A 13,778-nucleotide genomic window follows, 5' to 3' on the forward strand; every position below is an offset into this window, starting at 1 on the left:
GTAGATAATTTAAGACACCATTCCAGCAGTTATGCTCTGTACATACTTAATATTCTAATAATTAGCTTCATGTTGGCTGCAGTCTGGTCCTGGGGTCACTATGTGGAGGGACTGTGCAGTGAAGCTCTCTTTAGATTCTTCTAGGCTCTCTTTCTCTATTGGCACTTGGCTACAAGTGCTAATAGAAACTTCTCTTACCTGGTTCTTCATGCAGAATAGCTTTCCTCCATCCAGATTGTCCACCTCATCTATATGACAACTCTTGTTTTTGATTTGTTGTGCTGGTTGTCTGATGAACACGATCAAGTAGGAGTAGGCCTGTACACACTATGTTGTGTTACTGTATTGGCCAGTGTGACTTAGTTACTTTTTACCAGCTCCCTAGTTTCTACCCAGCCACTTGATAATATGTTTTACTTGGTAGTTCGAAGACACTAGGAAAAGGGCATCTGACTAAATAAAAGCAGCTGGCCCCATGATAGGACTTCCCAAAATGGGACTACCTTGACGTGGGCACTGCATGTCATGGTTTAGTCCTTAGCTTTGGAAATAAGAAATTCAGTCTACCTGAATATTCAGGGATGATTTGGCAGAACTAACTCATACTAACCAACCCTCAAGTGTCAGATGCATATGAGAAAATCAGTTTATGGTGAGGAATACCTTTTCATTTTTAAGATGCAGTTGTATTGCATTCTAGGATGCCGAGTCAAGATGCCGTAGAAATTGAAGGGTGATTTGGTGAGCATGGACCTTGAGCAGAAGGACATAGGCAGTCATGTGGTACAGCCCTGTGACAATCCCTGTCCCACGGCAGTGTCCACTTTTCTAATTGCCACATTTATGTCTCCCAGAGGCAGGCCTCTTTCTCTCCTGTAGATAATAGTAGGTAAACACTGGAAATTCTTTTTCAACTCACTTTGTCCTAATAGAAATGGTTGTTGCTTTCCTTCTCTTGTAAATTGTTTTACTTATCTGTACTGCTGGACTATGCATTTTTCATAGGTAAGACCTCTATCCTTCACTCTTACATCCTCAGTGATACTAAAGAAGCAAATTGAGCAAATGAATATTCTTTGGAATTTTTTAGTCATTATCATATCCCATTTCCCTCTCCAGGGTTCTCTCAATCTCTGGGAAAATCATTTCTGCATATGGTTGGTCCCACTCATTACATTGTGACTCTTCCTAATTCCATTCTCAGAGTAGCCTGCCTTTGATTTTGGTGTTTGGGATTACCTTGCTTTTCACCCCTTACCTGCAGCCCACAAGTACTAAAGATTGTCCCCTAGTTTCTAAATAATATCCTGTGAAAAACAGCACTGTGTTCTTGCTGTTGACTTACCTCCTTATTGTCATTATTACCTGGGCATATTTCCATGCAGTATTCAGAATATAAAGTGGCTAGAGAAGATCTACTAAAATAATGTTATGTTGTGGGGCTACTTGGTGAAGACATATTAAAAACAGTAAGGTTATCTCAGTGAAATAAAATTAAAAAAAAAAAGAAATATAGAGGGTATATTATTAGTTCATAAAAATGTTGAAATAGTCCATGATCTGACACTCAGATCACAAAAAAGTATTAGACATGAATTTTGAAAGTGATCTGTTGAAATTACATTAAAGGCAGTACTACTTTATAAAGCCTTTGATAAATCTGTAGAATTCATTATCAAAACAAGTTTACAGAAAATATACTATTATATGTGTATGTTTTTTAAAGAAAAAGTGTCAGTATGGACAGCCCAATGGCCCTGTTTGTATAGTAATAATACAGTAAGATTTGATGTGTGAAAGGATCTCGAGTCAAATAACTTCATTCTGTGACCTGTACTTGATAAAACATTGAGGTTTAAAAGATGTTCTATATTTTTTAGCAAGAGTTGAAACAGAATGGTGTTTCTATTAACCTTTAATCCATAGTGGCCAGAATATTTACAAAACAGGGATAAAAAAGATTTTGTATTCAAAAGCAGTGAACTCAAATGGATAATTAAAAGGAACTAAATATGTGGCATGTGTTTGTAATATTTGAGGTGTGTTGTAAAGTCAGCACTAGCCAGGCTCTCACATAGCTTTTGGAGCTACTGTCAGGCAGGGCTGATGAAATGACCAGGGTCTAACCTCATGCAGCAGTTCTGTGTCACACATTGAACTCTGTTATTAACTGTGCCCTTGATCTTGTCTTCCTGTTACACCCACCTTTCTCTAGGTACTCGTCCTCACAAGTGCCCAGACTGTGACATGGCCTTTGTGACTAGCGGAGAATTGGTGCGGCATCGTCGTTATAAACACACCCATGAGAAGCCATTTAAGTGTTCTATGTGCGATTACGCCAGTGTAGAAGTGAGTGTTTATCTCCTTGTTGGTGCCTCTTTTAGGAAGATCATGATTCCAATATGGGGATGTAAACTATCCTCATACTGACTTCTCGATTTTGGGGTTTTTTTGTTTTGTTTTGTTTTTTTTGTTTTTATGAGGGGGAAGTAATTGAGTTTATTTATGTTTGGAGGCGGTACTGGGGATTGAACCTAGGACCTCATGCATGCTAAGCATGCACTCTACTGCTTGAGCTATACCCTCCTCCACTTAAAGTTTTTTTCTTTTTTCTTTTCATATTGACTTAATGTGAGATAGAAAATTTTACTGGGTTATTAAGACTCCCACTCCCCTCCCTTCCTCACCACCAACAAAAAAAATTACAACTATTGAGTGTGAAAAGTTTACCCATTAAAGAACACTAGTCCACATATCATTCCAGACAAGAAATTAGCATTTAAAAATGGAAGATTTGGAGAAGGGTGGTGGAAAGGGATAAATAGGAAATTCAAGAATTGCTAATATTAACTATTATATATATAACAGGAAAAAAAAAACAGATTTCGTCTGCATAGCACAGGGAACTATATTCAATATCTTATAGTAACCTAGAATGAAAGAGTGAAAGCGAATATATGTATGACTGAAACATTATGTTGTACACCGGATATTGACACATTGTAACTAACTGTACTTTAAAAAAAGAGAGAAAAAGAAAAATGGAAGATTTTATCACCTTTAGTTTTTGAGGCTACCCTGTTACCAAAACTGGATAATGATAAAAGAAAACTGCATCTTGTTCTCACAGAAAAGCAAAAATTCTAAATAAATTAATAAACCAGATTTTTAGTAATTTTTAAAATAAGTGGTTACTAAATAGAATGTATCTAAAATGCAAGAGTAGTTCAACATTAGGAAATTATTATTTTGTACTACATTGAGAGATTAAAAAAAACCATATAGTCGCTTCTGTAGATTATTGAAAAACTATAAAACTCAGTAGTTCTTACTGTTTAAAGTTATAGCAAGTCAAGAGTAGAAGAAAACATCTTTACTAGAAACCTGTAGTAAACCCATCCTAATTAACTCTGAAACATTGGAAGTATTCCCATTAAAATTTGGAGCAAGACAAGGTATCCATTTTTACTGTTAATGATTTTAACATTGCATTGAAATCCTAGGTAATAAAATAAGAAATGAATTATAAATGGAAAGACAAAACTCATTTCTTGCAGGCTTATTTGTTTCAATAGAAAATTCAAGAGTATTAGCTGAAAAACTTAGAGCAGTAAGAGTTCAGTTGGGTAGTCAGATCCAAGATAAAAACATAAGAATCAGTGATTTATTTAATATTCAATAGTAGTAGTGATAGTCAATAGTAGGAAACAGGTTCATATCCTAACAGCAATAAAATGAATAATATGAACTTAACAATAAAAAAATTCGATACCTATACGAAGAAAATATCTCAGACTTTTCCAAAGGACATTAATAGATGAAGAGAGATTTCAAGTTGATTCTAAATTTCAACTGGAAGAGTAAATGTGAATGACTAAGAAAAATTTGAAAAAAGAATGAGAGGTTTGTGCTATTATTGGCTGTTGTAAAACTGTATGGTAAATGCAGATAGTATGATAGTAGAGCAGGAATAAACAAATAGTTTGTTGAAAAAGAATAGATCCTTGTGTATATAGGAATTTTAATGTGATAAGTAGGCAACTCTTGGAAAGAGAATTATTCAGTAATGCTGTTGGGACCATCCTTTAGCCTTACAGTGTGTGAAATTTTACTATGTAGCACTTAGAAGTGCAGGAGGATTTTAGTGTAAAAATTGTAATACTTTTTAAAATTTTAAATCAAACATTAGTAAGTGTTCGTAGCACTTCTTAGAATCAAGTTTGAAAGTTACCTTGTTGGAGAGGTACCCAATAGGAGGTGAAAAGCATATGTTCATAGTAAGGAAGGTGAGAGGCCCCTGATACGTGGCCTGCCTAGGAAGTGCTGGTGATAGAAAGAGAGGCTGAGGGGAATTAAAACTTCCTTATAAACTTGGATTCAAAATTTGTTAGAAAACTGATCCACAAATAAGCATGAATTATTTTTAAATTCTTATGGAAAGTTTCAAACATACATAGAAATATCACCCAGCCTAAACAGCTAATAATAACCCACCTTGACTCATCTGTGCCATATCCATTTTACCCTCTTCCCTTGAATTATGATATGATTTGAGAGGCCACAGTTAGAAATAATGAAGAGGAAGAAATACTATTTTTTAGACTTTTTCTGTATTGTGAACTTCGTTGCCCCTAAACTAAGCTTTTGTGCCTGATCCACAGTACATATCACATCACAGTCTGTGTTAACGAAAGGTTAAGAGGTTTGGTTGCTTTTGTGTTTCAGGTCAGCAAATTAAAACGTCACATTCGCTCTCACACTGGAGAGCGTCCTTTCCAGTGCAGCTTGTGCAGTTATGCCAGCAGGGACACATACAAGCTGAAAAGGCACATGAGAACCCATTCAGGTAGGATTTCTCCCTTCCTTGTTGTATTAATGAACTGCGTTTTAGTGGATCGCATGGGACTCTGAATCACCACATGCCCCTATTACTTACCCAAATGGGAGCTGGCATGAGAGTTATGTATGATTGACAGATACTTTTCTGGTATAGCTTCGGAACTCATTGCTCTGAATATTGGAGAATGGAAAGGTTTTACTGTTAGAAATTTGGATAGGTTGCCTAACCCAACTTGTCAGTTTTCCTAAATACTATCTTTTCCTAAAAAGAAAAACATGCAGATCTTCCTGTCATCCCATCTACTCTTCCCCCAAAGGTTAAGTACTGCTGTAGGAACTACTCTTACTAATGTGAAGGACTCCGTAACAGAGCTGGGCAGAGCAGAGGTGGTGGCCACAGTTTGAGACTTGTTTTCTATCTCCGAAGATAGGCGTGAGCCAGGCTGTGGGCCTGAGCCTCTGCCTTCCTGAGTACAAACTGTAGATTCTCTGTGCCTTAGCCTATCTGCCACGTGGATTACACTTCAATTAAATTGTACTATTTGGTCATTTCATCTAATTTGTTCATTCTGTATTTCTTTTTAAGGGGAGAAACCTTATGAATGTTATATTTGTCATGCACGGTTTACCCAAAGTGGTACCATGAAGATGCACATTTTACAGAAGCACACAGAAAATGTGGCCAAATTTCACTGTCCCCACTGTGACACTGTCATAGCCCGAAAAAGTGATTTGGGTAAGTAAATTAACTAGTGGCAAATGCAAAATACATTTTGATGGATTTGTGAAAATAATGAAGATCACAAATTGCTTTCTTTTCTGACTCATGTTTTATGTGTGTGAATGGCCTGCTATTTAATAAAAGCCATTGCTGCTCTGCAGTTTTTTTCTATCTTTTCTCTTACTGCAGCTAGGCTATAAGATTCTTTCCTGAGTAAAGGTCATCTATAAATTAATGTCAGCTGTAGTGAAAGAAAACAGTATATTTTTAATTAGTACCTCATTGGTAGTGTTAAAGTCCTCAAACAGGGAAGTGACCATAGTATGATTCAAACTAAGGTCAGTACACTTCAGGTTTTTTATTTTCGCCCAGAATATTTGTACTTTCTCTAGATAATTGAATTATTTGATTGGTTTGATGATAGCTATATTTCTGTATATAATTAAAGCTAGAGTTTATGTAGAGGCAGAGATTAGCAGAACTTTTAGTATGGCCCATACTCTTAAAGATAAGTTCACCTGGATTTCTCCCTTTGTTTTTCTTATTTTAAAGAGGTAAAATATATTGGTCCCTGTTAGTTAAAAAAGAAAGAAAGAAAAATTGTCTCAGTCTGTTCTCTGTCCAAAATGCATTGCTGCCTGAATAATATATAATACTATATAATAACTGTAATAATATATAATAATACTATTATTATATAATGTTATTATACAGTTAGAGAAATTGTACTTACAGATTATCTTTTATTTTACTTCTTTATTCATTTGATCTTTACAACCTATAAAGTCATCAAGGCATATTCTAGCTTTATAGGTGATGAACCTGAGGCTTTATAGGTGATGAACAGGTGTCTTGACCGAAGCTACACAACACAGTTTTTGAGTGGCAAAGCTGGACTTGAGTCTGCTCAAGGTCTCTAGAGCTCTTCCTCACACTGGGGAGTATATAAGTATCCATATGCTGAGCCACAGCATAAACTTGGCCTGTCTTTCTGCAGCACTGGTTTTACTCAAAAGATTTTGAGTAAAGTTATACATTTTAGCTGGTGTCTTGAAACTTTTTTTTACATTAACATGACTATATTGAACAAACTGCAGACTGACATATGTTTTTAAGATGAAACTGTGAGCTTAAAGCAGAAGACTTTGGGCTCCATGTAAGATCCAGTGGGTCACATATTTATTCTATTATGCTACTGTGAAGGGACTTTGTTAGAAAAATCTAAGAAGCACTGTCCTCAGGTAAATTGAAGAGTTTTACTGTTCTTAACCAGAAGCTAAAATCTAAGCCAGTAATATCTCATGGCAGTGTGTGTGTGAGCCGTTATGCCATTGTTTGGATTATTAGATTTTTTAAAAAAAATTATTCACTTTTGTGATGCAAATAAGTACCTTGTTTGTTTTATACTTGCGTGATACCTCTTAGACCCTAATAATGAGCTCTTTATGAAGCACTTCATTGTCTAAGCTGTCAAATAACGGTTACCACCCAAAACCATTCCCAAACAGATTTTTGTTCCCTCTTAAAAGCAGGTCTGATTTCACTCTAATGTGCAATAATTAAGATTCATCACTTTGGGACACAGGAAAGCATGGGCTTTGGAGATAGATCTACTAGAGTCAAGATTCACCTCTCAATACTGCTCTAAGTCCTTTTTTCTTTCTTTTTAAATTGAGATATAGTCAGTTATAATGTGTTAGTTTCTGGTGCACAGCACAATGTCCCAGTCATGCATATATATACATATATTCATTTTCATATTCTTTTTCATTTAAGTTTATTACAGAATATTGAATATAGTTCCCTGTGCTATACAGAAGAAATTTTTTTTTTTACCTATTTTTATATATCTAAGTCCTCCCACCCTCCAACTGATAAATAGCAATAATACCTACCTTACAGAGTTGTTATTGTAAGTATTTAATAGGAACATATGAAAGAAAGTCTTACATAGCTGTTAGGTCTCTATCTGAGGACCAGAAGGGGAAAGAAGAGGCCTAAAAATAACTTGAGGTAATATATTTTTGTATGAAAGGCCTTCATACAATGAACATGTGCCATCCCTTTCCCTTAATCTTATTTCCATTCCCCAGAATTGGCCCTCTAAGTTTGATGTGATATCGCCTTGATTGAAGCAGATTGGTAGCACCATAAATTCATAATCCTAAGTCTAGCTGGGCTCTCCTTGCTCCTGGGTAGTCCAACTGTTTGTCCACATCAGTTATTGTCCCATTTTCCTCAGTTAGTTTGTCCATTCACTCATTCATTCTAAACATGTTTGGGTGCCTGCTATGTGGGAGGCACCACGACAGAGTAAGGTAAATCATTGTTAACTTTCTTTAAACCTCTTATCTTTCTTTTCTCTCTGCCTGCCTGCTCTTAGTATGTATCCTACTTCAAAAAAATAAAGGCAACAGGTTGAAACTTCAAATTTCCTGTTATCAAACGTATAAATCTATCTGCTTTCATCCTCTTTCCCCATCTGCTACTAGAGAGTTGGTGTCACTCTTCTTGTCTGTGGCCTGTCCCTTCTCCTTTACTCTAATTTGACTCGCCTGTCTTGACAGCCTCTACATGGTCAAGGATTGCCTCTTTACCTTCATTTTCTTGTTCTCACTCTTTCTAGTCTTTCTCTTCAACTAAACATGCTTATGTCTCTACTGTCTTTAAAAAAAAATAATAAGTTTTCCCTTCTAGGTTTAACTCTTACTTCCTTTTGAGCCAGTCGTCACTAAGAGGTACATCCCTTAGTCTTCTCTCCCTGAGCATCTAGTTTCCTTCCCATCCAGCTTATATCCTCTCTCTGTAAAGTGGCTCTGTCTGAGAGCACCTATGACCCCACATTGCAGAATGTAAGGAACCTTCAACTTCCCATCTCCCTTGATCTCTTAGCATCATTCTTCACAGTGGACTGCGCCCTTCTCCTTAAACACTCTTTGGCTTCCATGCCACTGTATCCTGTTGGTTTTCTTCCTTCTCTGATTGTTCCCTCTCAACCTTCTCTTGTTTTAACCCTTTTTTCGTCTCACTGATCTTAATTGTTAGATTTCTTAAGGCATGACCCAGACTTTTTTCATTTTTTTCTTTTTGCCTTAGTGATTTCATCAGCTCCCATGGTCTCACTCAAATCCTACTCCAAATCTTTCCTTTGACTTAGGCTTATATAATCATCTACTCCTTGCCATCTCTACCCCACTTTGATACCATTGGCATTTCAAATTCAACATGTCCAAAACTGAAGGTCTAAAATTCCTTTGCCCCCTCACCCCAGAGATAAACACAGCTTGGGCTTCAGCCCTCTTCCAATATTCCTTGTCTCAGTAGTTTTCCAAGCCACAGACCTGGAGGTCATTTCTGATACCCACTTTCTCTTCCTCACTCTCACTGAATCCTATGAATTCAGCTTCCTAGATCTCTCATCAGTTCTTCCCTTGCCCTCCATACCCACTGCTGTCTCCTGTGTCCAAACCACCACCACCTCTCACCTATCCCATTTCAGCATTTCAGCTAGTCTCCCCATGTCTGTTGTTATTCCTCCTTTTAATTCATTTTCTGTATTGCAGGGAGGCATAATGACAGAGTAAGGTAAATCATTGTTAATGGGTAATTATTTTAATAGGCAAAAAGAAATGTTTTCTTAACTTTTTGAAATGCTTGTTTGTTGTTTGTGTTTTCACAAGTTAGACTGGGCTTTGTATTTTGCTTTCAGGTGTCCACTTGCGAAAGCAGCATTCCTATATTGAGCAGGGCAAGAAGTGCCGATACTGCGATGCTGTGTTTCATGAGCGCTATGCCCTCATCCAGCACCAGAAGTCACACAAGAACGAGAAGCGCTTTAAATGTGATCAGTGTGATTATGCTTGCAGACAGGTAGAGACTTTCATAGTTAGAAAATGATGTCCCATTGATGTTAGGTTTTCTCAGAGGATTTTTATATACCTTGTATGGTGGCTCTTTGTAAGGATAATATTTTCTAACTATGGTTTAAGAGATTGTCTAGAGGTCCTACTTCTCTATTGTATCATGATAGGTTCCATCTGACCTTTTATTCAGTTACAGCTTCCCCCGCCCTCCACTCCCTCTAGGCAGACTACTAGCTTTTCTCAGAACTGTGGGAATTAAGTCCAGGACTTGAGAGAAGGGAAGAATCTGGTCCTGGTCCTGGGGCTTGATGCTTGGGAGTGATCTACAGAAGCAGCCCAGCAGGAGTGAGTGTATCTGTGCTAAGATTTTTGGAAGTAGTTCTGTGCCTCGGTAAAGTTAACTTTATCCTCTCAACAAGCAGCTTTGAGCCTAGACCCTTGGGAGGGTAAGGTCTGCCAGCTTACCTGCACACAGGTGGTGGCTGGAGTAGCAGCCCTACGACAGGCTCTGAGACTTTCTCCCACCCCGCACCCTTGCAGGAGAGGCACATGATCATGCACAAGCGCACCCACACCGGCGAGAAGCCTTATGCCTGCAGCCACTGCGACAAGACCTTCCGCCAGAAACAGCTCCTCGACATGCACTTCAAACGCTATCACGACCCCAACTTTGTCCCTGCGGCCTTCGTCTGTTCTAAGTGTGGGAAAACATTTACGCGCCGGGTAAGAGTCAGAATTTACTTCCTCTGTTTTAGTTCTTGATATCAAGTTCTTGAGTCTCCACTGCAGAGAAGGGCACTTTTTTCCACTGAGGTTATAAATATAGATACTCTGTCCTTTGGAAGGGGCCAGTCATCCTCACCTCGAGGTTTTCTGTCCGTGTGTGGACCCTTCTGCTGATGAGGAACTCAGTATTTTTTAATAGGTCTGTCTGTGGGGTCATGTCAGTCAGGTTCTGCACAGCACAGGGAGCTGCTCTTGATTCTCTTCAGAGAACCCAACCCCATTTTCTGGGCAACTTTCTCCTCTTCCCACCTCTTCTCTCTCTCCCTCCGTCCAGATGGATACCATTTCCTCTGAATGGAGAGAGCATGTTCAGGACACTTAGCAGATGCTAGAACATTCAGGCTTGATATGGCTACCCCTCTCCCCCAACCTTTTTTTTTTATTAAACTAAAAGAAAACTTCCAATTTTGAACTTACCTTTTTTAGTAATGTGAAAGAGGGTTTTGTTTCTTTTGTTAGAATACCATGGCAAGACATGCTGATAATTGTGCTGGTCCAGATGGTGTAGAAGGGGAAAATGGAGGAGAAACGAAGAAGAGTAAACGTGGAAGAAAAAGAAAGATGCGCTCTAAAAAGGAGGACTCTTCCGACAGTGGTAAGTGACTTTTTTCTTGAGTTAGTTACACATGGCAGGTTTTGGTGCAGAGTTTTCAGTATGTTTATGTCTGGGTGTGCTGGGCTATATAGAGATAGGCCAGTCCACTCATACTTCCTTTAAACTTCTAATCTTCCTGATGTGTGTTATCTATTTACAACAGCAGTTAATTCCTGGGGCAAACTTTTTTTTTTAACTCATGGCATTCCATTGCTTGATAAAATATTATGTTATGTTCAGTTAAAGCTGAAGCACGATTAATAGCTACTCAGTTTACTCAGATTAGTGATATTCTAAGGCCAGCAGAGTTTCTTTTCTATGTTCATAACTTTTACATTTAGGAAGCTGGTCTAGATTTGAGCAGTGAAACTAATGGACATGAAGAAGGTTGCTTAAGCTTCCTGACCAACCTCTGGTTTGACTGCCTGTGTCAGCCTAGCCTTGAGATGTGTTGATCAAATCCATGAAGGTCAGCCTTTCTCTTCCTACCTTAATCTCTGTTTATAATTTAAAACTTGGCCTATTTTCCTACCATTGATGTTCTTTGGAGTGTTTTTGCCTTTCTAGTCATGAAATGCAGGCAGAAGTTATGCGTTGAGGTGCTGGTCTCATGAAGAGGGAGGGGGACAGCAAGAGTGTTGGTAATGTAGGAGTCACATTTGATTATACAGGCTTGTTCCATAGTGTAAGATTTTATAATGTGAGTACTTGGGCTACTGGTACCCAGTTGAGAGGGCACGTCTGTGACTTAAAGATAGAAGCTTTTTGTGGAAAAAGATGTAGAAGGGTTTTGTTTTGGGGAAAGCATTTCCCTAGAAGGACTCTTGGACTAGAGAGTGAGATTATAATTATAGATGATGCGTAGTGTATTTCTAAGGAGTCCTCATTTTGTCTTCTGCATTGTTTGTTAGTAGAAATAGTGGGGAGGGAATGAAATTTATGAAAACTGAATGTGTTAGAGAACTTCTGCACTTTATTGGTTTTATTATAAAATTTGTTCATGAAAGCACTGTTTTTTATATTTAAATCTGTGACAAGGTCCCCTTTATTTTTTTGTTTATTTTACTAAACCCTTCACTTTTCTGTTCAGAACTTCAGCTTTTTCTGGGAGGATATGCATCCAAACATAAGAGTTTTGTTTGTTTGTGTGTTTTACTGCCTTCTTTTAGTGGAAAATCTATTTTAAGCAGTATCTCCAGTCACTCAGTTTTAAGTGAATGCCTCTTTTAAAATGTCACTTTGCTTAAGTGTTATAAAAGCACATTACTCTCTACTGATAATCTTTGTGGGGTCCATTTGTTTTTGGCTAAGAAATTGAGTGGACTTTTGGGAGGTGCCAAGAAATGTCAGAGGGCCTCAATACCAACAGAGATACACTGATTACCCTGAGCTTGAGGATACCTGTAGTTGCTCTCAGTTGCAGAGCCACCTCCTGCTGTAGACATCGCCCCACACCCTTCTTTCTCATGGTACTACCTTGTTCACTTCTCTGGTTCATCTCCCAACAAGATGAGCTTCACTCTAATTGTACTTTACCGGAAGCATCTTTCACCTGAAGAGTTTATTGATGGTTCCTAATAGATTTCTGCATTCCTCCTTTTGTCTTATGCCCTGCTAGTTTGTACAGCACAGTGTGGTTCCAGGCCTCATATCTAGGTGTTTCTTTATCCTCGAAAGTCTGGCTTTCCATCTCACTGCTGACGAAGGTCACAGTCATATTTGTTCCCTTCCAGAAGTTCTGCCTGTTGGCCATCCGCAGAAATTGACCAGCAGAGTCTACTGCTATTTTCAAGGCTTTTGGCCGGAGTCTCTCCAAGCCAATAAGCCTTTGACCCTGTTAACTTTCTATGTGTGCTTTCCCCCCAATTCTGACTGAATTTGTTTAGTTTTCTAGGCAGTGGGCCAACTTAGGCAGTAGGGGGCTTGAATAAGTTCAGCAGGGAAGCATATCGTTCTTGACACACTGCCACGTACCAGTATGTTCCCCACATTTTCAGTTAAGATTTCAGTCATTTGACAAATAAGGCATTTTGTCCTGAAGATCAGGCATTTACCCACAGATTTCTAAATTTAAACATTTGGTGCCAGAGAAAGAGAATGTGCTTGTAACCTGTGCTTCTTGGAGGAAGGCAGGCAGGGTACACTTTGTGCCATGGTGATGGGGGAAGGGTAGCAAGAGCTCTTTGGCTGTCTCCAGGTGTGGGCAGCGGAACAGCCCCAAACTGTGGGTTAGCTGTGCCTTACAAATAACTTAGCTTCTCTCTATTCCTGTCACATGAGGAGGGAAGTACCTCTTACTTAAAGAAGCCTAAATGGAATAATGGAGAACTTTTAAACTGTGGACGGTATAAATAACAGCTGGAATTATGTAGTAGAATGTAAGTTAAGGAGTGTGATTCCAGGCGTTTTCTCAATCTTTGATCCTCGTATAACTAGGAAGTAGGTTTGGAGTGCTTTAGAGATTACACAAGGAAACTGAGGTTCAATGTGGTCATTGTCCCAAGTCATACACCTAGGAGATCTGGGATTCAAAATCGTATTATCAGGCTCCTCGTTGGTATTCTTTCTACAGTAATTCTCTCCTTTTATGTGATATAATGGCATTGGGGAGAAAATAAGGAAGTTAAGAATGACCTGTTGGATCTGGTACAGCTGGGAATTGAATTAAATCCACAAACGTGGCCTTGTGTATATCCTAGTAAACAGGACGTCACAGTGCTTCAAGAACTTCACACACACACAGACACACACACACATTCCACCCACTCTTTAAGGGTTCATCTCAGGCTCAGTATCCTGCTTTAATCTTGTATAGTAGGTAGAGGGAACATTTGTTTCATTTTCAACTTGAAACATGATTTGTGGTGTTTTTTTATTTTGTTGCTTTTTTGTTTTTACTATAATTGGCATAAGATGGAGTTGCCTCTAGGAATTTGAAACTCGATAATATTGTGTATTTAAAGTTAAAGAAAAA

The 13,778-nt window shown here is 38.3% G+C and overlaps 1 protein-coding gene across 3 annotated transcripts in view; it reads left to right on the top strand.

Moving 5' to 3' along the window:
* CTCF (CCCTC-binding factor) overlaps nucleotides 1-13,778 on the top strand; it is a 44,211-nt gene that overhangs the window by 27,344 nt on the left and 3,089 nt on the right. For all 3 annotated transcript variants that reach the window (XM_031680722.2, XM_031680718.2, XM_031680717.2), the window contains 6 exons: nucleotides 2,216-2,349; nucleotides 4,726-4,846; nucleotides 5,426-5,575; nucleotides 9,270-9,430; nucleotides 9,964-10,146; nucleotides 10,669-10,804. In XM_031680722.2, the coding sequence (XP_031536582.1) occupies nucleotides 2,216-2,349; nucleotides 4,726-4,846; nucleotides 5,426-5,575; nucleotides 9,270-9,430; nucleotides 9,964-10,146; nucleotides 10,669-10,804 (885 nt within the window). The remainder of the gene's footprint in view (nucleotides 1-2,215; nucleotides 2,350-4,725; nucleotides 4,847-5,425; nucleotides 5,576-9,269; nucleotides 9,431-9,963; nucleotides 10,147-10,668; nucleotides 10,805-13,778) is intronic.

This window comes from Vicugna pacos, chromosome 9, assembly GCF_048564905.1.
Source record: "Vicugna pacos chromosome 9, VicPac4, whole genome shotgun sequence".
Taxonomy (NCBI): domain Eukaryota; kingdom Metazoa; phylum Chordata; class Mammalia; order Artiodactyla; family Camelidae; genus Vicugna; species Vicugna pacos.